This window comes from Oryzias latipes, chromosome 13 (genome assembly GCF_053564925.1).
Source record: "Oryzias latipes strain Hd-rR chromosome 13, Olatipes_Hd-rR_3.1".
Lineage (NCBI taxonomy): Eukaryota > Metazoa > Chordata > Actinopteri > Beloniformes > Adrianichthyidae > Oryzias > Oryzias latipes.
This window is the reverse complement of record NC_136249.1, coordinates 2,576,916-2,601,209: the sequence shown is the minus strand read 5'-3', so window position 1 is coordinate 2,601,209 and position 24,294 is coordinate 2,576,916. Positions and strand designations below refer to the sequence as shown.

The following is a 24,294-nucleotide window of genomic DNA, read 5'->3' as shown; positions in this document are numbered from 1 at the left end:
TATCAATCTATCATTTCATTTTATTATAAAATACTGAAAATTTTTTCTGTGAAGGGTTGAACTTTGGGAGTTTAAACAAGAAAGAAAAGCGAGTGAAAATGTTCATGTCTGTCTGAGTAAAGTTTTACGTGGAAGTGTTTCAAACGTCTAAAGTTGTAGGTTGTGGATTTCCCGTACGGCGGGTTATTTTTAGAGCATCACCCCGCGATAAGCGAGGGAACACTGTACTGCAGCGATGAAGGGCTGCTCTGCTGCTGCTGGGAGCCTCAGACTCTCTGAGGCTGAAGTAAACAGCGCTCAGGCTCAGACAGGTCGTGTGCTCTAGACCAGCCTTTTGGCTGAGCTGCTTCTATGGAAACAGGGTGTTTTCCTGGAGTATAGAGAAACAATGACGTCAATCCAGCGCACAGCCAGCAAAACCACAACTGCTGGTGCACTAGTTCAAAAAAAAGTGTCACTCCCAAACAAAAGCTTGAGACTCAACGCCGTGTTCTTATGACTACAGTTCTGGGTAAAGTTACAGAACCCAACCAAAAACATTTTGGTTTGTGCAGCGTTAGGAGCGTCACTCCTGTGGTGAAGAGCAGGCCTAACATGAGGCTCAGCACTGTGGGGAGCAGGAAAGACCTGCATCTTTGTCAGAAATGGTAAAAGCCGACAAAGGCTGAACTCTGCATCACCTGTGGAGGCAGAAACACAGAGCAGTTCTGTTTGCAAGGATTCCTTTTAGGTTTCCATTTCTTTAAACACTAGACATTGATTAGGCATTTCATTTAAAACAAGCAGACAAGGGACACTTGCATGAAAAATACAGACAAATGACAACCCTATACTGACAATGAAATAAAGATCAATAAAGATGATGCTCTGCCAACGACTTCTACTGTCTGCAAATAGAAACATGCATTTGTTTCTAGGTCAGACTTTTCTGTGCTACTTTTTCGAGTTTGTGTTGAATAATGGAAGCATCCTGAGATTATAAAACAGCAGATGAAAGGGAGAAAATTTGCACTAGAAGAAAAGCTCAAACTAACGAATGACAGTGATAAAGAAAACAGAGTTTTTCTCTTGGCTAAACTTGTAACAAACCTTTAGGTATTGGATGTCTTTGACTGAGGTGAGTTCAGGTAAGCCAGCAGTCAGCATGAGGGCAAACAGTGTGATGAAGAGGTTGCCATTCTTCCTCAGGACCAGATAAGCCTCTTCACAGTATTGCCGGAAACTAGAAGAAGCAAAAGAGTGGAGAAGGGTGCGCCTTAGAGTCGTCATAAACCACTTGGAGTAAACCCACTCTTCCTCAGCTTTCATTTTGAAAAGTCCTCATCAGCGTCGGCGTGCATAATGTGACCTGGATGTATCTGTCAAGCTAAACCTAAAGAAGCATTAGATTGGTTAATGCAGAGTATCCGTCGTTGTTTCATTTCTGTTGATGTGGAGGCTCATCAACATGAACTTTATCTGCAGAAAGCAAAGGAAGTCAGTGCGGTTCAGGAGTCTGGTTGGAAGTTTCTTTTTTACTTCTTGTTTCTGTGAGACTACGACCAATCAGTTACCCTCAATGTGAGAAAACACTTTCAGTTGGAGATCAACCTTCTAGATACACGCAGCTTCACATTACAGGAAACATCTCTGAAGTAGATGATTTAACGGTTGACACGTCATTAAACTTGTTTTTCTGATCATATCTGTTTGGATGTGAGCGGGTTTGAGAACAAAGCCATTGACTGTATATGAGAACTGGACTGAGTGACCCCTCCCCCCTCACAATAAGCGTTATTGCTCTGATGCATTTTCTTACATCTTCTTGATAACGTTTCTCCTGTAGCACAAGTTATTCGTTATGAATGGACCAATCAGATGCCTCAGTAAAAGTTCGTGGTCTCATGTCAAACATTTGAAACATTTGATTGACAGATTTTGTGTAACCCGGCGTCAAGTGACAGGGGTGTGGCCTTCCTACAAGCTCACTCCTGATAGGCGAGAGGGATTTCCAATAAAAACAACGAGTCAGGCCAACTTGGACCAATCACTGCTGGCTGACGTCGTCTGGCTCCACCATGGCGATGTCTGTGTCGCAGAAAATTGGCGATTGAATTAACTTCCTTTGGTCGGAGCAGGAAGTAAAGCCTCTTCTGTGGTTGACGTCACGCTCTTCACACGCCTCACATTCTTCATGGCGTGTAGGTGTAAATGCTTCACTTTGGTGTAATTCTTCACTGTAGCGAAGCTTCTTACCCACTGAACAGAAGCAGAGCTGCATCGCCTGCACTGGTCGTCATGAGCAACACTCTATAATCTAGGTCTCCAAAGACACTGAGGATGAGCCGACAGCAACAGTGACATTAAACACCAGCATCCATCCAGTCAATCTGAACCCCTGCAGCATTTCTGTTCAGTGAACAGCCTCGGTCCTCGTCCTCTCCACTTCTGCCACCAATCCAGAGGCTTTCCAGCACAGTGAGGCCAAACACAGGTGCAGGAGACAAAGCGGCAGCGTGACAGTGGCTCCTGAAACCCACCCACCACGGACACACTCTGGACCCCCGGGGCTCGTTATTGCTCTAGTGAACCAGAGGCTACAACAACAGCAAGGAGGACGTTTGAGATAAGCAGAAATGTCTTCATGAATGCAGGCTTCCATACACATCTGACACCACTAACAACATCTAACTGTTGGAAACCTGTTGTCAAGAACCAGCAGCAAATAATCTTAGATTTTTGCTTCATTCCTCAAACAGCACAGAACTGCTTTTCCCATCTTTCATTGTGGTTAATTTGTCTTTTTTGTGGAAGGTCAAACCGCCGTTTGGAGCATTTCTGCTTTCACTAGCGTTTGTGGCACCCACGCCCTGGTACAGACCACGAGCTGTGAAACAGGAGCACGTTTAAAGTCCCGCTCTCATCAGCTTTGATCTACTGGAAAAGTGTTAACAGTGGTCTTTAAATTTGATGACGTCGCTTTTAGACTAAATCCAAAAACCTCTATTGTTTTCGAGAACGTTTGTGCAGCAGGAGGTTATCAGAAATTCACCTCTGAGTTGTGGGCGGGGTCGTTGGGGTGATGGTAAGCCTCCACTCATGTCCCATCATCCCTTTGTTTACACTCTCTCCCGCTAGCTTACAGCCCCTCACACCCCCAAGCTGACATGAGCGCTGCAACAAAAATGGTGATCAACATCAGATCCATCCGTCCGTCCATCCAGTTCTGATCCAGATTCCAGCTCAGACCAGGAAAATAAAGACCTTCATGGATCTGTTGGTCTGACAGAAAGGGGCGGAGCAGAGAGACTGTGGCCACGCCCATTTCCTTTCTGCGTCATAAAACAGAGCTTTTTCAAATGGCATTTCTCATCTGCTCCTGATTCATCTTGATTTGAATAAAGAAATACTCAGAAACCATTTTCATCTGAAACTCTTTATAAATGTCCTCAAACATGAGAAAATGCTACATGTTGAAAAGAGCATTTTCCTTGGAGTGGGTCTTTAACAGAAAACCCCTTACTGCTTTAAGGGACTTGATTTAACAAGCACTGCTAGCCAGTGACCGCACTTGGTCAACACCAGCTCTTCTGCTAATATCTTTGATTGGAAAGCAATTTTATCCACTACAAAAAGTATCCAGCACTAAGAAACCAGCCAGTTATTTCAGTGTTTCAACTCCATACAACAGCTGAACGTCACAGGCAAAACCACAACAAACGCACTAGAGACGTTATCCTGGATGACATGAGCCGTGCAAACCTGACAGTTGTTTACTCTCCTGTGCTGCAGCTCATGCAATGAGGCCATGAGGCTGAAAGTGTCACACGGGTAATTCCACTGTCACTAAATGACTGTCCTGCTGATTGCAAACGCACAACTGGCACTCGATGCTCTGGCTGTGGTACTTTACAAAACCGTTGCATGCCACACTGCAGACAAAAACAACAACATTACAGTCGCACTACAAAACATGTGTTCTATGCACAGGAATGAATCAAATAACAACAACACCTTAACAATTCTATCAGGAAATTCTGAACTTCTCATGCTCAATTTCTTCTGGTTGTAAATGTTTTGTTTTTGCGTGTTCATTGTTTTGTTTGTACTGGAACAAAAAAACAGAAAAAAACGCTGAAGTTGACAAAAATACACACAACTCCAATATGAACTGGACTTTTGTCAAATGGGAAGAAACGGTTGCTTTTTCTGCCACAGTCTGGGTTGATACTCGATTGGTTGCAGGGTGTCCATTGAACAGTGATAGTGGACTCCTATAGAAGAAGTTCTGGTCACATTTCCCGATTGTGCCATAATATTCATCCACCGGCCTAAACACCAGTTGGTTACGAAACAACAGAAACTTGGTGGACAGACAGGATTATTATGAAACAGTAGAAAAGGCCTCTGTCCGTCAAATGTCTCTATGATGGACATGACTGTGTCTCCATCTCAACGGGGATGTTGTGTTTGATTTATGCCGTTTGTTGGTGGTGTTACTGTCTTGCTCACCCCAAGGCTTGATACAGGGCAAATTTAAATGTTAAAAATAATATTTAATATTAGTATGATAATGCCCTTTAAGGTGTCCATTATCAGAATTTACTGGACTTTGCGTTAAACGGTTCACGCCTCTTCATCCTCCATTCATTTCATTTCTTTAACAGGTCCAGGTAATCTGCATTTGAGGATTTGATACAAAAGTTTGTAGAAAAACAAGGAGAATCTCAGGCCTGCTAACACCAACGGTCGTAATGGGTCCACTGTGGCAAAGCGTTCTGAGATTTACAGCCCACAGCACCGAAGCGGCCCAGCAGAGTGCATAAGGAACCCGAATCAGCTTCCAAACTAATTCCAGTGGATGTGCTAACAGATGCAACAGTGTCTGCTCACACTTTCTGAATGAACCACTCATCTAAATGCAAAGGGAGGCTGTGGTAGGAAACCCAGGAGGACGCTACTGTTGACACAAAGGGATAAGAAAGAAGACTTGGAGATTTATGTGAGAAAACCACAAGCGTTCTTGTAGAACTGATGGACAGATGAGACAACAGCACAGAAAAAAGAGGCCTTCAAGGAAAGGATCACAGATCTAAGTGTCAAAAAGGTCAGAGGATGCTTTGGGTTGCTTTACTGCATCTGTTACCGGATGCCTGGACAGTGGATCACCAAAGAATTAAGAAACTCCGTCATGGACAGGAAGTGATGGATTCTAGTTCCTTTTCCAACGCCAATGCTACCAAAAATATGAAGTGAGGTGGACTTCTCTTTGAGGTTTTTTGTCAGGTTAGACTTTTTGTTTTTGGGTTGTTGGCCAAGAACTACACAAAAAAAACTTGACATATTTTGGAATGATTTTTTTCTCCATCTGCTTGCCCCCCCAATCAAGGACCAAGTCATAGCAGCATTTACAAATCGGCTTCATGTTTCTTAAGACAGATGCTTCAGTGTTTTTGTGTTCAGTCTGCTCCCCGACCTCGACCCGTCACGGCAGATGGATGACGGCACAGAGCAACATTCTGCAGAAACTTTCTGTCTATATTAGGGAGATGGAATTATATTTAGGTCTTATACATGAATTCAAAATGTAACAAAAAAAATCATAATGTTTTGTTTGTTCTTTTACATCAAGAGCACCTCACACATCTTTTTGGAATTTACACACTTGGCTTGTTCAAACAAAAAGTTGGCAGAATGTTTGTCTTTTGAAATAAAACAGTCATTTAGTTTGGCTTGTACTTGTGGCTGCTGATGCTGCACAGAAACAGATTCCTTTGTCATCTCAATGTTGTCCCTTATGTAATGTTGCTGTTCAACAACTGATATTTGTACTGCACTGCACATTGGGGAACCCTAACAATCCCCAACAAAAGCATGGCACAGCCCAGAGGAGCCACAACAACATCAGCGAATCAGCTCACCTGCACCTAACGGACAGTGGTCCCTCCTTAGAAGACAAAGTCACATTCTAGACTGAGAGGGTTTGAAAGAGGAGTCAAGGATCATCTCAGTCTCACATGTGCGATCCTGTTTTGATGCATTTGTCCAACAATTCTCACCTGCCACACAAAAACAAGACCCACCCATGAGTGCCACAACCGCTAAACCACACTAAACCTTTAAACCCACCAAGTAACAGGATAGCATCAGACTGTTCTGGTAAGTACTGGATCCTTAGCCTGTGCACCTGTTCACGTGACATCTGGTCCTGTCCTTTCTGCCTCTGAAGCAGTCAGCGCACAAATAACCGGAATCCCTCATCAGCAGGTGGAACTAAATAGGCTACTCAGAGGAGCAGGAAAACATCTTCTAGAAGAGTCTCTAAAGTCAAGTGGCTCTGCAGAACTGAATCCTGGGATGACACCATCCAGGAGACAGAAATCTGAAAAACTTTGTTGCGTCTAGTTCGTCTTCCAGTGCAACAGTCTCTACTGCCACCTGGTGGCGAGGGGGTGTACTGCATCAATACAGATGAGAGAAAAAAGGTGAAATGATTCAAAGGCTGCAGTCAAAACTGATTTAGGGAAATTAGACAATCAGAGGGTAGTTTGTATGGGCGTCCTATGTGGGTTCTACAATAACGTATCACCTGCATGGCACGCAGCATTCAAACCACGTCAGGAAGCAGCCAGTAGTTGCACCTGAACAATGAGGGTGGCCTTAGGACACTGTACCACAGCACCACTTGTACATCACAATATCCTTACAAATACTTCACGAAACACCCATCTCACACACACACAACAATGGTACGTTCCATTTTCATGACATCTCTAAAAGTGGCTGCACGAGTCTCAAGGGAACTGCAGCACCTGTACGGGTACATCTGACCCCCACATGCACCCGTACGGGTACATGTGACCCCCACATGCACCCGTACAGGAGATACAGGTTTTTGGGTTGTCCGCAGCCCCAGTGAGTCCTGGAACCTGTCATCCTCCGATCAGTGGTCAACCGCTTCACCTCCGCCCCATTACCGGCTCACACCACAGAAATGAAATAAAGTCAAATACAAAAACTATAAAACTATATAGTGCGGCACCTTTATCAGACTGTCACTTTACTTAGCAGAGGCTGAAGATGCTGAAGCACAGTGGTACATACCTGCCAAACTTTTCAGTGTATCCGGTCTTGCCCTGCTGAATGACGTGGATGAAGTCGTGCGTGAGGATAAATGGCACTCGCTCCCTCTTGATTCCAAACTTGGACTTGAAATTTCCCAGAATGTGACCAAAGTCAATGTGGAAGAGCTAAAAGCAAAGACGGAAGCACAAGCGGTGAGCTTTACAAGAAGGGGAACATCTAGCCGGAGAGCAGACGACCAGTACTTAAAGACTTGCTGAACCTGTCCGGTGCTGCGGACCATGATGTTGTCACTGTGGCGGTCTCCGATGCCCAGGACGTAGGTGGCTACACAGTAGCCTGCACACGACAGAGTGAACTCCTCGATGGCTCGCTCCAGAGCATCTCTGTTTTGGCACGACAGACACAACGGAATATTGTAAACGTGGCAGATGCTCAATGCAAACCAACAGGAAGGAGGATCATCTTACCCAGAATTCCTCTCTTTGAGCCAGTTAAGCAGGGCGTCCTTGTTGAATGCTGCAGCTGCTGCGACATTGCTGCTGGTCAGCTGAATGTTTGCAATTGTGTCTGCTGACGAGACCACCTCTATCAACCCAGCCCGATCGCCTGTTGCTAGGCAACCATACGGCACAATTCTGTAAGAAAAAAGCTTTGATTCAAGATTTAAGGGATACATCATTCGGTCCATTTCATCATTAAACATGAGGAAGCCATAATAATAACAATCAGAAATCCTTTTCCAGTGAAAATATTTTCCTTGTAGGACAAATGTATCTGGGGCAGACGGTTTAACTGTTTAGATTACTATTCAAACTTTTTCATTTATGACGCATTAAAGTGGATTCAGCAGTGAGACAACATGTTAAGGCGGCAAATCAGGATCAGCTGAATGAAAAGCAATACTGTAATTTGAAAAACAGAAAAAACCATCACCATCCATCACCAAATGTCAATCATGTCCCGCTGGCCAATGGGCTCAAGCCCCAACACATCACATTCAGGTCAGTAGTGAAAGCCAAAAGTCTAAAGTGAAAGTGTAAATGGAGGACTGGAAGCGAAGAGGGAGAGAAATGAAAAACAGAACCGTTTTTTTTTCTTCAAATTTTCCTCCAAATATACAATCTTGTTTTTCTCTCACATGAAGCTGATCCTGATTTGACTCCATAAAAATAGGCCTTAAAGAAGTTTTGGTTTTTAGTCCACAGTACATCTGCATTTCATGTCAACAGATATTCTTCACATGTTCTAACAGTTGTCTTTAAAATACAAGCATGGATGAATCTGGATAAATTGTTCTGTCGGTCACATCAGAAAAGAAGAACACGTTTCAAAGACAGAGCTACGTTTTTTCTTCTGCTTGTTCCAGAACACAAAGGTTCTACCATAGCATGTCACATAACAACCTTCATGGCTCTCCCATAAATGGGATGTTTCCCAAACTGCACTGGGGTTTCATGTGAGGATGGATGGCTTTTGTAAATTACTGGCTCTTCTTAAAAACTGCTACACTTAGACACAGCTAGATGGCGCTGTTGACTCGTTTAAGGGAAATGCTCCATGGTGACCCATTTTTAATGCTCGGCTGTTTGAGCAGGATCAGCTTCTGCTCAGGTGCAAACACACCGACTGAAGTATCAGCCACTAAACAGGTGATCCTTAGTAATAGGCAACTACAGGCATCCACCAGGGTAAAAGGTGTGGCTGTAATATTTCAGCATCTCGGTTTATTTTTAATCGCCAAGCAACAAGTCAACATGATGCAGACATATGGCAGCGATATGGAGCTGTTCTAGGCCTCAACCATGAGCTGTAATAGAGAGTGAACTACATTTATCTACAACAGCTTTCATCTGTCAGCTTCACTAAGAAAAACATTTCACTAAACTAAAAAAGGAGGTAAAGAAATGGCACGGTCCAAACAACATATGTCATGCTAACATGTTGACATTTGATTCTGATAAATAAAGTTTTAGAAATGGTTGTTTATTTTCCCCCAAATTCAAAAATTAACACATGTAGGTGGTGATTTTTGACTGTAAGATGACTTTGATTTGTTAAATGCAGAATGCAGCAGTGGGTCTTCTTTGTCTAACTTGATGCAAACTCCAACTTAAGGAGAAAACCTTCTACTGAACTTATGAAGTGAAACATGAGAGCAGATGAGAAAGGTACTAAAATGCTCCCACATTCCTCTGTACTCTGCTCTGAATACATGGGACTATGCTGAAGATTGTCCTTAAATTCAACTCTGAGGAAAACCGTGGCTCTCTGTCAGGCTTCAGGGAGAAAGAGGGTTTTGTCTTAAGAAAGTGTGGATTTGATTAACTGATACTCGGCTACAGACACTGAATGTGTGTTTGGGTAACTGGAGTGTAAAAAGGCTGGGGTTGTCGCCAGCATGGGGTAATTAAGTGTGCCTCCTGCTTTGCCACCCCATCCCACCAGGTCCGTCTTCCCCGCTGAGAGCAGGAACAAACACGCCTGACAAAGTCCATCCTTATTAAACATGCGTGTGAACAGAAAAGCTCACCTGAGGTCCAGGTTGGCCTCCTTCCACAGAAGATCCATCAACCTCAGAATCTGCAAGGTCAGCATGTCTTGTCTCAGATCTAGAAAATGAAACGAAACTGAGTAGTAAATATTTGTACTTCCAAACATGCACCTGTGTGGGGGTTGCCCCGTAAGGGACACGCACTTATGGATGATGCTGTTGTAGTGTCCTTATGCCAAGCTCTAGTTGTCAGTAAGGAGTGCGTACTGCTTCATCACTGACCGCATGCGAATGCTGCATGCACAGGATGTGCACGAGATAAGTAAGTGCATGTAGAACGTCCACACAAAGTACACTCTACTTTCCAACAGCCACACTTAACTGAACAACACACCTGCGTCTCACCTCCCTCACCCCTACTTAAACTTGTTCACTACGACCTGTGCCCTTAGCATGACCGTAGGGAAAACACATGCTGATATTTTCACCTTCCGGGCTCACAGAAGGGTCTACAACTTTGATATTTTCTGCGTACAGGTACAGGGTTGCCCATTTCTCACCCACAGACAGTTCCCAAGCCTCCCTCCTCCCCGTTCCTACCATCTCCGTTTTTGAAGATGATTCCCAGAGTGTCGCTGCTCATCAGCTTGTTGTTGTAAACAATCCAAAGGGGCTTCATCTTGGAGTCCATGTAGCGGCACTTTTCCACGCTGCAGAGAGGATGACGAGAGGAGACGTTATCTTTGATCTGCTACTTGGACCCATCTGCTTCCTGTCAGAGCAGCCACTCTCCTGAGAGAAACGGCGTCGTCTTACTTGATGTCTGACAGCAGGACGTTGGGGTTCAGGGGGGAGTGCAGGTCCGACAGAGCCTCCGAGTAGCCACTCTGTTTTAGACATGTGATCATGGCTTCCTTGGTCAGCATGGCCTCCTTGGTTTTGCTACGAGTGTTCTTAATTGTTCCCAGCTTAATGAGCTCATTGACGGACTTTAGTTTACTCAAAGCCTCCACCTGGTAAGAAGAAAGACCGTGAAGCCCAACCATAGTGATTCAACAAAAAAGCGCTTTCCTTTGAGGGAATCTGGGACGTAAAGCAGACAAAGCAAATGCCTTTCAAAACAGGAAAGTGGTCAGATAAATGTTGAGGAAGTGTCAGGAAGAGTGAGTGCATGGCAGAGGGCAAATGTTAGAGGGCAGGAAGGGTCAAACGGCTGTCACATTGATGAGCCATAAAACCACGTCTGCCTCACAGATAACGCCTTTACTCAGCAAATATCAGCTTCTGAACGTTTACATACATTTACTTGTAAATGAACTTCTTTGATATTGGATGAAAAGAAAGGAGGCAAATAATTTATAACTAATAACTTTTACAACAGACTTTCTCTGTCAAAAACTTACGAAGAAGCAGTCAGATGTGTTATAGAAACACGTGTGACTTACCTGTTTCTTTAGAACCTCAATATGAGGAATGCTGCCTCTACAATATGCTTCTAGGATGAGGGCAAACTGGATGGAGACTGCAGGCATGTGGATCTCTGACCTTTAGGGGGCAGCAAAGAGTTGGGTATGAGGGTGGGAAACCCCAGACTTGGTGCTTTGTTTTTTCCCTAACTTTCAACTCGATTGGTGATGGTTCCAGACTTACACACCTTAAGTGCCAAAAGAGAAAATGTCCTATTTTGCGATTCTTTTGGGCGCGTTCAAGCAGGAAATGGGTGAGGGCGCAGTCGTAGTAGGGCTCATAACGCAACACTTGCACCAACTGCAGCAGGTACTGCAACAGTTCCTCATCACTGTTGTGGGAAGAAAGGAAATAGAGGGAACAACATATGAGCAGCGATTGCAAAAGGCTGTTTTCTAGAAATAACTTCCTAACGACATCTACAGCAGGCAGTTAGGTTGGCGGCTGGAAAAGAGTCAATAGCTCTACTTGCTTCCTGTCAAAAATGGCTTGACAGAGTTTTACTGCGGGCACAGACTTTGAGCAGATAAGAAAATAATGTAATGTAAAAAACTAAATGTGGGTATTTGGCAATGCAAATGTAGACAAATGTCTTCACCTCATATCCCGGAGGCAGCTGACGGCATATTCTCTGACATACTGATCAGGGTAGTTGAAGTCGAGAAGCTCCAGAGCATCTCTGGGACTCAGCTTGGGCCAGATCTGAAGAAGTGCCTGCAGCTGAGACAAGAAAAAGGCAGAGAACTTCAGGCGGCTGACGTCCTTCAATCACTCAGTAATTAAACACTTGGATGGGGTTGACGGGATCAGCCTAAATTCATCTGGTAAAAACCATGGTAACGGCTATACTAATACATCTTATTTGTACTCATGTGGCCCTGAAGGTGCTTCAAATCAGTCTCTTTATTGCAGTTTGCAAGTCTTTGTTCAGCTGTTCCATCTTTTTGCTGCCATGAAGCTTGCAGCAGACTACAAGCATCTCTATTGAAAGTAATTTTTTACTCGAGCTCTGAAATGTACACTAGCTAAGCTGGATAGGTGTGGTTGAAGTATTTCAGTTGTTATCATCAGTCCAGAACTGCAAAACATAACTTTATTCTTTTACTCAGAAGCAACGTCTCCATCTTTTAAAGAAACACTTCCTTCCCTAACCCCTACATAGGGCGTTCGTCATTTTCAAGTGCTGTCTGAATCTACAATTCCAAAATCCAGTTCACTAGAAATTTCCCACAAGTCTCTGTGAAAAACCAGCGTGCATCGATGCTCACTAGATTGGCAAATATAGACCACAATGCATTGCGTCTGAACAATTTTTTTACCAAAAACAATATATTTAAATGTATTTTTTTAATAAACCATCAACATTTTCATCTTCAGAAGTTAATAAATAATCGTCGCTAAACCCTCATATTTATTCTATTTTAGCTTTGTGAAATCGATGACGTCATATCCGCCGTATCCGAATTGCTTTTAAAATCCAGGGCAGCAGAAAGTCCAGCACTATCTAGTTTTTTAGTAGTTAGGGTGGGAATTCGGACACAGCCTCTGTCTTCAACAACCATCCTGACAACGTCTGCATTTTATTTTTCAAACAAAGGTTAACCAAGCCCCCCCTCCTGACATGAAGCTAATCCATATTTGCCATTGAAAAGACGCTAGCAATGAACAGAATCGCTTTGTGCTCAATTCGCAAAATTTGCACCACTTCCACATTTCATATTAAGCCTTTCCAACTGGGGATGGTGGACATGCGCCACTTAACAGTAGAAAAAGAAGAAGAAGCCCCTCCCTGCTGGGTTACATATGCGTTCTTGAATGTGTGCACGTAAGCTTGGTGTTTCTTTTTTTTTTTAGCTTGTCCTGTCTAACAGCTAAACAAACAGATGGGAGCTGAAAGCCTTTTGTGTTGGACATATTTTACTTTTACAACAGGGGTTATGAATCTTCTGATACACCAGATGTATATTTAAATAAACCCCTTTTGTTATTTCAGCTAAACTTTATTCACATTAATTATATTTGTAAGGAGGAAAGAAGAGAGAGAGATGACAGATAAGGGGGGGGGGGGGGGGGGGTAGAGGGGTGATTATAGTAGCGAGGGTAAAGGTCCGTTCACACCGGGACGAATTTCGCCGTCGATTTTCGCCGACGTTTAACGCCTCGTGACTAAACAAAGGGCACCAATCAGAGTGTGCACACCGACGCGATAAAACGCCACGCGTCAAAGCGTCAAAAAAAAAAAAACGCCTCGGGTTCGTTTTTTTTTTTTGACGCCTCGCGTCGAAATCTATTCGACCAATGAGAATGGCGCTTTTGCACACGTGTCTGGAGCTTCTGAAGTTACAGTAAAACACCACTTGGGGGCGCTCAAACACAAAACTGCCTTGCTGAGCACACATACCAGCGAAGAAGATAGACGCCAAGTAGCGTCTACACAGCCGCGAAGAAATAATGACGGACATTCTAAAATATACCCGACCCAAGCACCAGTTGGAGCTACTGGTGCTTGAAATATTCATGTTTTCTTTGTATGATTCTGACAAGCGCGTAAATACTTGCTCTCTTCTTCTGAGTGAAAAGCGACTTTAAGAAGCGTAAAGTTGCGCAGCGCCACCTTGTGTAAAGGAGTATTTCTGTTTTACATTAAGCGCCATCTAATGTCAGGGAATGAAATTGCATGTTCGCTCGGCTCATCATCAGCGAAAATCGCCTGGGTGTGAACACAAAAAACGTGGCGAAAAACGCTGGCGAATAACGCCTGGCGAATATTCGTCCCGGTGTGTACGGGCCTTAAGATCATGAAGAAAGACAAAGATAGAGATAACACCTGTGCTCGAGTGAGTGTTTATGTTCGTCTGGGATGGATGATGGAATGTAAAAAGAGGGAGAGAACACAGCCGCCCCCCCACCAAGGCCCCGACCGCACTAGCAGCTGCAACCCCCGGACACCCGCACAGTACAGCAGATAGAGAAAGACCGCCTGCCGGGCAACCAAATCTGCCATCCCGGGCAGGGCCAGCGGGACCGCCACAGCGGCCCCCGACGTTAAAGAGCAGGGGGGCAAAGGGGGGGAGAGTGCAAGCCCCAGCCAGACCCGTAGAGCAGCCTCCCCACCGCGCCCAGGGGGCCCAACGAGGGGCTCCACCCCAGGGGGGCACCTCAAGCCCCAGACAGGCGGCCCACCACCACCCAGGATTCCTGAGCATCCCCTCGCCCCAGCCCCAGGTACGAGTCAGGGCCCCCCAGGGAAGACCCGGTGAGTCCAGGAGAGAGCAAGGCAGGGGCAGCCCCCCCGGCCGGAAGGAGGACGCCCAAGAGGAGCGAGGGACCCCAAGGGGTGTTATTAATGTGGCCCGACCAGGCTCACCCGCAATTGGAAAATATGAAGAAGGCCGGCCCCCAGGGGCCAGAAACCACACCACTGGGACACGGACACCCCTTGGCTTAGATGTGATATGATCCCCGGCCCCCGGTCTTGCCAGTGAGCTCAGGGATCCCTCTCCCTGCGTGGAGAGAGGGCCGCTGGGCCCAGGAAGCCAGCACCCAGGGAACACGACCGGTGTGACAGAGGCCCCCGGTTCCCTCCGCCAGGGATTGGGGGACAGAAGATCAGAAGTCCCTCTTCCTTGTGTGATGTATGTGTGTTAGTGAGCGTGTGTGTGTGCGTGTATGGGTGTGTGTTGGAGTGTGTATTTGTAAAGGGGGTGTGAGTACTAAAAGGTGCAGTTAAAATTGGCGAGTAGGGCACTAAGGACATCTACTGCTTGCTGGCAGTGATGTCCAAGCACCCCCCCACCAAGGGTCCTAGATGTCTCAAGTGCAATTAAAACCGAGAGGGGGGGGCACGTTCCATACGGCAACCAAGGAAGGGGGGCCACTGCCAAGTAGCTCCTCCCCCCAAGGTGCATCGCAGGCAGACCCCCACCACCCTCACCCTAATAAATGGTTATATGAGGAAGAGGGTCAGGGACAGCTTGAGGACTGACCCCGGTGGTAAATCAACCGTCCCCCCGTCCCCCCCAACATTGGGCCCAGGCCCCCCCCCCATGCCCAGGGGCCGCATTGCCTGAGGCGCCAACCCCCCAGACCCCCACCCCACACAAGGAGAGAGGAAAAGAAAGTGCTGCCCACATGAGCAAGCCCAGGCCCCCGCCCCCAAACACCGCCCCTGGGAGAACTCTGGTCAGGCCTCGATGGGACTGAGGAAGCCGACCAGCCGGGGCAGCCACGGTCGCCTCAGCGGAGACTCCAACCCGTCAAACCTCAAGGGCCCCATATCCATAGAGCAGTGTTTTTCAACCTTTTCTGAGCCACGGCACACTTTAACCTTAAAAAAAATCCCGCGGCACACCAGCATCCAAAAATTTAAAAAAAGAAGGATAAACTCAGTCTGTATTGATCTACAGCCCCTCCACAATCTCACATGCATTTTTGAGATAATTGTTGCAGAAAAAGCTGGAAACTACAGCTGTTTTTTTCTAAAAGATTCAATAAAAGTTAAGTTAGAAGATTTAAAAATAGTTTGTGTGTTCGTTGGTTTCAAGACGTCTAACGACAGATCTCCTTGTGCCCTGTCACTCTCACAACCCAATGCATCATGGGAGATGTAGTGCATAAAACGGCCGGAGATCGGTTTTCGGAGCTTCATTGTTTTGTTCACTTGTTCCACGGTCTGATACCGGATTCTGTGGAAAGCTACACCGCTAAAGACGAGCTTTAGATGGTATTTTTGTTAGAACTGAGCGACTTTACGAGCTAAATCGGGACAAGGAAGTGAAGACTTTAACCACTTCTGATTGGTCAGACTGATGACATGTGATTAAGCCCCTCAAGAATGATTGGTGGAGACAGTCAAAGGGACGGGACTTTTCCCAAATACAGCCGGAGCTGCAGCTGAATCGTGGTACGGTCATTCTTATCAAAATTTCTTTAATAAAATAAAATAAACGCAAAGAAAAAGTATTTTACGATCTTTTATATTCCTAACTCCTCAGTGTTTTATCAGGGCCTGTTTGGATGAACACAGAGCTGAAATCCTGGAGATGGGAAATGTTTTTAGATCAGTTAATGAGGGCAATTTTCCACGGCACACTTGACCATCTCCCACGGCACACTAGTGTGCCGCGGCACACTGGTTGAAAAACACTGCCATAGAGGACCAACTCGCTCCCCCAAGCAGCCACCCCCCAGGACGGGAGTTTTCAAATCTTTCAACTTGAAGTCTGTTAATCTGAAATTGTGTTTGTTTATTGATGATGTCATTTAACTGAAGCTTTAATCTTTTCAGATCTCCCAGAATGTGTTCCTGTGCAGAAGCAGCATAAGCAGTCTCCAGGGTTTTGATTTTATTGTCTAGTTCTAATAAATCTGCTTTCTCTTTGCATTTTTTATTAGTTGAGTAAGAAATGACTGCTTTTGCTGTTTCCCAAAGAAGATATGGTGAGATATCAGGAGTATTGTTGAATTGTAAGAAGGTTGCCCACTCTTTTTTAAAGAATTGAATAAATCCCTGGTCCTTTAACAGAGATGTATTAAACCTCCAGGTTGTACCTGAGGGTGTGGATATTTCCCTAGAAATATATACAGAGACTGGTGCATGATCACTGATAGTAATTGGATGAATGCTGGAACTTTTAATATCTTTTAAAAGAGATGTTCTGACTAATAAATAGTCTAAACGAGAATGTGAATGATGAACTGGGGAGAAGAAAGTGAACCTTTTAGTGTTTGGGTGACATGAGCGGGAAGCATCGCAGAGACCCAGATCATTCATGTACTGCTTGGTGTTCCAAGGTCTGCCCTGACGCCTCCTTACAGTGGGAGAGGCCCAAACGGCATTTTCTAAAAATGCCTGGAATGAACCCCGTCTAAAAAAAACAAAAAACCCACCATGGCTGTTTTGTTTTAATGTGAAAGTAGACTGCCTTCATTTCAAGCTGCTTCCAGGTTAATGTGCACCTTGCCCTTTCCACAAGAGTGAGCCCAGGTCTCACAACAGCATTCCTTTACCACAGTTCAAGACAATGCTGAGGGTTAGGGAGCTACTCTTTGCTAGACCTTTTGGCAAACTGTGAGAACCTGCAGCCTGTAACTTCAGACAAAGCCTGGTTCTATCCAAACACGGATCAGTGATGCTCAAAAGGAAGCTAAAAAAGACAACCTTTGAACTCTAGCCATCGTCTTGTTCACGTCCATCAGGCATTAATCACTTAGAATACCAAATTGATAGAGGGAGGGCCATTGTCAAAGCTTGTAAAAATTTATTTAAAAAAGGAAAAGGAAGTCAATTAGCAAATCTTAGGCTTTCCTTAATTGCTCAAAAGGATGGATCACAGATGCAGCAGTCGATCACCAGACTAACCTGGGCCATGTCCTCGTGTTTGCTCCATTTCACAGAGAGCAGCAGCTTCGGAAGAGACTGTGGAAAATTCTCCCGACAGTCTAAGCGTAGTGTCCAGATTAAATCCTTCTCGTTCTCACACAGCTGGGAGAGTGGGTCGCGCTCCATGATCTCCTTCAGTTCTATGTGGAACTTCTTACCTCCACGACCCTAAAAGCAACGAGAGGGAAAGAGCAAAGGTCGGTTTGGCTGGACAGCTTGATGCAGCAGGGATAGAAGGAGGGAGACAACTCAGGAGAAATAGGAGCACAAGAAGGAGTAGAAAGACGAATATCAGCAATTACAGTAAGGAGACGCCAAATATGGGGGTCAATGTGAATCAAAATATCAAAAAACACCGTAGAAGTCTCTAAAATCAGGCAGACATGAATAATAAAAAACTATTTTAAAAGACAAAAAAACCCACTTGAAGAGCGATGTGTATCAAAGTACTTTATGCCTTTGTACATACGTTACACATGTATATGCAAATCACTTATTGAGAAAAGCCAGTGCAGCTCTGCATTAAAGCACAAATTAGGACCACAGAACAGTTGTTGGCAATCACTGGTCTCACATCCGTAAAGCAAACATAATAAAAGTCTGTGTACAGACATGCCCTGCATGGGGAGCGGGATTACATAACCAGCTGTAACACACCCTACAGTGACTTGGAGGGGTGTTGAGACAGAAACATCTATCTGATTACAGAATCTCCATGTCAAACGTGAAAACAAGGAAAGTAGTAATAGGTGTGATCTGACAGTCGTGCTGTGGAATGTCCTTGTATGCACCTAGAAAAAAAAGCTTCTCACTCCATACAATGAAATACAGAAACTCACTATGGGTGTGCTGTCACTCGATCCAGCAATCTCTGCTGCCTTCTCCAGTATCTGCAAAAAGAAAAAGAACAAGTGAGCGCTTCACGACCCAAACAAGTGCAACTGGAGAAAATCCTGACAATCCCACACCGATACCTCCCACTCTACCCCGATAATGAGGCACCGTTATGAACACACTCCACTGTCCGGGCCCAAACACATCGTCTGAGCCGGGAAAAACCTCTGGAGCCTTGACAAGTCAGTGCACAAAAATGCTGGAGTTTAACTGGAGGTTAACATTTACCTACATTTACAGGGCTGGAACAAAGATGGAGTGGCAACGATTCACCGGCCTTACCTTGTCAAAAGGAGGAAAGACGATGGGATGTGGTCCATAATCTGGGAAGTGGATGTGCAGCGCTGTGGCATTCTCAGGGTACGGGTTGATCCGAACAGTTCCTATTGGGTTCAGCATCTCTTCAAGTTCATCTGGGGACATCAAACGACATCAAAGCAGTGCGCTTGCAGCCCGTTTGGACTCAGTTTAATGATTAAAGTAAGATTTTGTGTGATTGTGTTTACCAGGAAAGGAAGACCAGCAATGCAGGATCATGTCTCCAGTCTTCAGCTGCCCTTTGTAGTCAAACACCATAGTGTTGACCCAAGCAATGGGGTAGTGCTAGATCACACAACATTCATCAGTAAGCACAGAGACACAGCAAAGCAGCAGTCTGACCGTCTGCAATGGCACTCACCACCTTTCCTGCCTTGCGGATGGTTTGGTACTTGTTAATGTGAGGGTTTTTGTAGGACTTCTTTTTGACCTTCTCCATAATGGCATAAATAGCAAAGCAGAGGCGAGTCATGCGCGGGAGGTCGCAGACCGAGATCTCAAACTCCAGCGTGTTGTTCTCCAAGGAGTGATTGGAGCGCCCGCTGCTCTCGCTGCTCACGGCGGGCTTACAGAGCAGTTCTGTCCCGTGAAAAAGACCCGCCCTCACCTGGACCTGGGTGTGCAGGAAGCCAAACATTTCACACAGTCAGTATTTCCAGAACAAACCTCTTCTGAAGTTATTCATGTAGAGGGACAGAACATTGTAGGAGAAAAACGTTTCACTTTTTCTAGGCAGAACAGGAATTTACCTTGGCGTTTTCATCTGCATTCACTGTGCTGCCTTTTACGAGTACTACCTTAAATGGTCTCGACACATCCCACACACACGTCTGGACTTGCTGGTGAGAGCAAAGAGAAAGTTGCTAAATGAGTGAGTCAAATTAGCAGCATCTTCTATCAAAATGTGCTGCATTTGAACGCTTCTTCACACACACCAGTTCTCTGCACAGACAAGCAAACAATAAGAGAGGTCAGCAAGGTCACCCTGATGTCAAACCAAGTGGCTTTGCAAGTGTCAGCAGAACAAACAAAACCGCATGACATCTAAAAACTGGGACTACAACTGAGCAGCAAACTTCCTGCTTGGACTTCCTATTGGGTAAGGCACTTAGGCCAAAGTAAAGCTGCGTATCTGGTATTTTACTGATACATGTTCATCTATACAGTGGTGTAAAAAAGGTTTTGTCACCATGTTGGACATTTTTACATTTGCTTTTGTACATCTTAGTTTAGATCCTTGCAGGAATGACATGTCCCATGTAAATCATAACTGCACTTTGATCAAGTTTATCCTTTTTATTAGAAGTGTGACCTATGGCCTTTGGCGATGACGCAAACCCCCTGATCCCCACACACACTAAATCATGAATAAACTGTGATTCACCCCACTTTTGGGAAAGCTGAGTACAGTTTTGTTTGCCACACCCGGCCCTGAACACGGCCAGAGCTGTTGAATCAAGCAATGGTTTCAGCAGAATCTGTTGTTTTTGAGAGGAGGAGGTTAAAACGGCTTACGAAGCAACAACCCGGCTCCATAAAAAAAGGAAGAAGAAGAAGAAGAAGCAGAGACAAACATGATTGGAGAAGGGATCACATTATTTTAAGGCACTCCAGGTAACACTAGGGGTGTAACGGTACACGTGGTTGGACCGAATCGTTTCGGTACGGAGGTTTTGGTTCAGTTCCCTTTTGTACCGTTTCATTTTTTCTTGTTGTTGTTGCTGCCCCCCCCCAAAGTATTAACTTTGCGCCGAGGCGGAACTAATGTTAACCGTGAGTTCCCGCCGAGACGCCATGTTGTGGAATGAGTGTGTGCAGAAGCGTGTGTCTGCCAATGAGTTGGTGTCTGCGCTCGAGAGGATCTGCCCTGCGTTATCCCACTACGGTCAGAAACGCCACTGCAGGTCAGGTTCAACAGCGTTTAGGTGACGGACAGTTAGCATGTCAACAGTATCAGTATGGCTAATGCAGACGCAAGGACAGAGGTGAGGACCCCCCATCTCCATACGCTCTCCTGTGTGGGGGGAACATTTTGGCTTTGTTGTCAGCATCCATGAAGGGAAAAGACAGTTGGATAAGTGGAACGCTGTGTGTTGACATTTTTACACAAAGATAGTGTATGCCAAAGTAACACATTTAATCTGTTAACCAACTTAAAATGGCATCACCGACTGGAACAATCGGGTCTACAAGAAAAAAAAATGTGCAAGTTCAAATGTTTTTTTCAGGCCAGTGTTAATTATCCAAAGTTTTTGGTTCCTGGCAGCTAATAGTTTTTCTTCTTTTATATAGCAGATCACCTACACGGGTCTATTTTATTTATTGTTATGTAAAACCAATAAATGCATTTTGTAAGTCATTTTTTCTGCCTTTTTGTACCGAAAAAATACCATAAATGTATCAAACTGAGCCTCTATGAAATTCTGAACCAAACCGAACTGAAATTTTAGTGCACCGCTACACCCCTACTAACCACCGTGAGAAAGAAAATGTGGAAACTACCACACAGTCCCATTTAGGAGCTCACCAGGAAGCTGGAGTAAAAACAGTTAAGTTTTTACTTCCTTCTTCATTGATGCAGCTGATTCTATTTAGGCTCATCCTCCTAGTTCTGTCAAGTAAACACAACTCACTTCCTGCTAATGCAGTACGAACACCTGTTCAGGTGACACTTGAATGTAAACCTGTAAGAAGATACTTCACAAAAAACTGATGCCACAGTAGTCCGTCACAAAATAAACAACAAATAATTAAAAAAGCACAGGTGACACAAAGACATTAAGCAAAAAAAGGGATTCTGTCGACATTTTAGTTTAAGTTTAGCCAGTACTGTCATTTTATCTCCTTTCCAAACAACACTCCAAAGCCGACTTCATTTCCTGAATGAAGAGGAGGAAATGAATGAGGGCCAATTAAAAAGAGCCTGACATCAGGAACGTGGATGCTACAGCGAGCGGTGACGTGCCGTGCACCTGGAAACAGGACAGTAGAGCTGCAAATGTTTTCCGACAATGTGGCAAAATGCCGTCAGGTTTCTCTGGGCCTGCTGTGACACACCGAGAGCCGCCTCATAAAAGACAGGTGGCTCATGCCAAGCGCCTGTTTACTTAGTAAACGTCCACACCTGTGCCATTCTACACAGGTAGATGAAGCCAAGCAGGGAAGCTTTGCCATGGCAGTGGAACAATCAGAGTAAACAGCGGCTGAAATGAATTTTCAGGTTCAATATTGGGAGAGTATTTTATAAAGTCATAAAATAGCTTACACTGAACAGGAAAAGGATTATTCTGGAACATCTGTGTTTACAAGAGTTTAAAAAAAACAGAAGTATATCAAAAAGGAAGATAAGATATTTATTACGACAAGGATGTGAGAAGTATTTCACATCAGGGTCCAGGTGAATGCTCGATTCTGATTGGCTGCTGGGTGGGAATTAAGTAATGCTTGACAAAGTGTATCCATTATCAGAAATTACCATGCATGCTTGTGGGTTAATTTCTGATAATGTACACTTTGAAGGTCATTAACCCGCTTATACCATGGTCACTTACTTTTTAAGTACTTTATTCTTGTTATTTTCGGTTTGGATCGCTTTTTTCACAAAAAGTGGACTATTTGATACATGGAGTGGCGCGTTGTCACGGTACCATGACAACGCGCCACTCCGACCTCGACTGCAGCGGCAAAGGAAAGCGATATCTATGCTGATGATCACGATGTGTTAAATAAAAGTTCACCTCTTCCCGCTTGTTTTGTCCAGAAGATGAAGATAAAGTTTGTTTTAAAGTAGCCAGAGCAGTGATACAGAACATTTAAGCTATGTGACCGGAACTTCTTTTATAGACGTACATTATCCCTGTGGAGCATCACTTTATATTTGATCCTGATTTTCCGGACTCACCGTGGGAGCCCGTTTCTTGGGAGGCAAAGGTAAAGGAGGGTTGGAGGACTTGCGGCTGACCACTGCCCCAATGGCGGCGTTTTCCTTGTCGAATATGGTCTTCACTGCGTTGATGTGGACCAGGGTGAGGTGGGGGGACTCCTTGGCTTGAAGGCATGAGCGGATGTACTGTACACAAAACGTGTTAAAGCATCAAACACTTCAACCATTTTTCTTCTATTGACAGCAAAATGAATTAAAAATGGAGCTAAAAGCTACGTAAATAGAAAACAATGTAAAAACGAAATAGAAAAATACTATAGATATATGAAACGTTGCCGAAATGTACTTACTAACTTGATGAACTTAAAATGGAAAATAACTTTTGATTCCAGTGAACTAATTTTTTGTGCAAGAGCAAACAATACAGTTCTCAGCAACTTCATCTCATTTTGTAACGTCCTAAAATCCCAATGATGCAATTAAATACATTTTTTTTTAAAAGACCGTATTACACAATAAAAACCAGGGAGATTAAACAGGACGACTTCACATAAGTGAGACACTCACAGTAGGGATGGATGGCAGAGAGCATTTGGACAGATGTCATTATTATTGATCGTTGCTATTATTGTTCTTGTTGTTTTGTGCTTGTGTAGAAGGAACAGATTGCATAAGAATATTTTGTCCTCTACTGTTCCGCATGTTCAAAGTCTACAGGAAAGGTTAATGATATGGTACTAGGGCTGCACGAACTGAGGGAAACTCGCACTTTGTCAAATTAGTGATCAACATTGCAATAATATAACTTGCAATTCATGAACAAATAGCAAACAAACTAAAATCCGTTCCATTTCACTGCAACAGTTTTATTTAAATAAGAGTCAACATAACTTAACTTATACGCCAAATGACCAACGACTACATGAAAGGTCTCCATCCGATTGGTCAACAACGTGAAGAGGTCCAAGCTGATTGGTCAAATGCATAAAGGGATTTATCTGATTCTTTCAATACTTTAAGCTACAATACGATTGTTTTAACACATTTAAGGTTACACCATTTGTCACAATTTTCAACAACTTCTGCAATATTGCATAGCTTGATATCGCGATGACGTTAAATCTGCGATTCATTGTGCAGGCCTACACACAAACAATAAATGAACACATAATTGTTTTTAAATAACTGTTTTAAAGTGCAAGTTTGACTCAAACCAATGGGAGATCCCTTTGAGTCTCATGGGACGTTGATCCTGAATCCTACTGGACGTCACTGTGCTAGCATCCCAGAAGCAGAACAATTCTGCTCCTTCAGCTCAGTCTCAGGTCTAACTGCCAGTCCTGTTACCCCCTTCATGCCATATTTCCCTCATTTGGAATGTACCATTCAATCCAGGAAGGTTAACCCCTGCAGAGAGCAGATTCCAACTCCATTTTGTGATGACGAGGTCAACCAATCATTTACCTTAAGTTTTCAGATCACTTTAGGAATATAAAATGATTAGAATATTTAAAAGAGCAAGCATCATACTCTTTAGCAGTGGGGCTGCACAATCGTGTAGTGGTTAGCACCAATACCTCACAGGTTCAAATCCCAGTTGGGCCTGTCTGTGTGGAGTTTACATGTTTCGTAGGATTTTTCCAGGCACACCAGGTGCATCCCAAACATATGCTTCATAGGTTAATTGATGATTTTGAATTGTTGGTAGGTGTGTGTTCGACAGGCCGGCGACATGTCCAGGGTGTCCCCTGTCTTTGCCTAGCAGCAGCTGGGATAGGCTCCAGCAGCCCCTGA

The 24,294-nt window shown here is 44.4% G+C and overlaps 1 protein-coding gene across 2 annotated transcripts in view; it reads right to left on the bottom strand.

Moving 5' to 3' along the window:
* The window catches only part of pik3cb (phosphatidylinositol-4,5-bisphosphate 3-kinase, catalytic subunit beta), a 66,400-nt gene that overhangs the window by 2,976 nt on the left and 39,130 nt on the right, over positions 1-24,294 (bottom strand). For both annotated transcript variants that reach the window (XM_011483050.4, XM_078929358.1), the window contains 17 exons: positions 22,519-22,686; positions 19,367-19,456; positions 18,979-19,230; positions 18,806-18,902; positions 18,582-18,712; positions 18,245-18,295; positions 17,385-17,573; positions 11,622-11,743; positions 11,211-11,354; positions 11,002-11,101; positions 10,373-10,569; positions 10,157-10,266; positions 9,596-9,674; positions 7,533-7,700; positions 7,325-7,448; positions 7,084-7,229; positions 1,090-1,222 (listed from right to left, as the gene is read on the bottom strand). In XM_011483050.4, the coding sequence (XP_011481352.1) occupies positions 1,090-1,222; positions 7,084-7,229; positions 7,325-7,448; positions 7,533-7,700; positions 9,596-9,674; positions 10,157-10,266; positions 10,373-10,569; positions 11,002-11,101; positions 11,211-11,354; positions 11,622-11,743; positions 17,385-17,573; positions 18,245-18,295; positions 18,582-18,712; positions 18,806-18,902; positions 18,979-19,230; positions 19,367-19,456; positions 22,519-22,686 (2,301 nt within the window). The remainder of the gene's footprint in view (positions 1-1,089; positions 1,223-7,083; positions 7,230-7,324; positions 7,449-7,532; positions 7,701-9,595; positions 9,675-10,156; positions 10,267-10,372; positions 10,570-11,001; positions 11,102-11,210; positions 11,355-11,621; positions 11,744-17,384; positions 17,574-18,244; positions 18,296-18,581; positions 18,713-18,805; positions 18,903-18,978; positions 19,231-19,366; positions 19,457-22,518; positions 22,687-24,294) is intronic.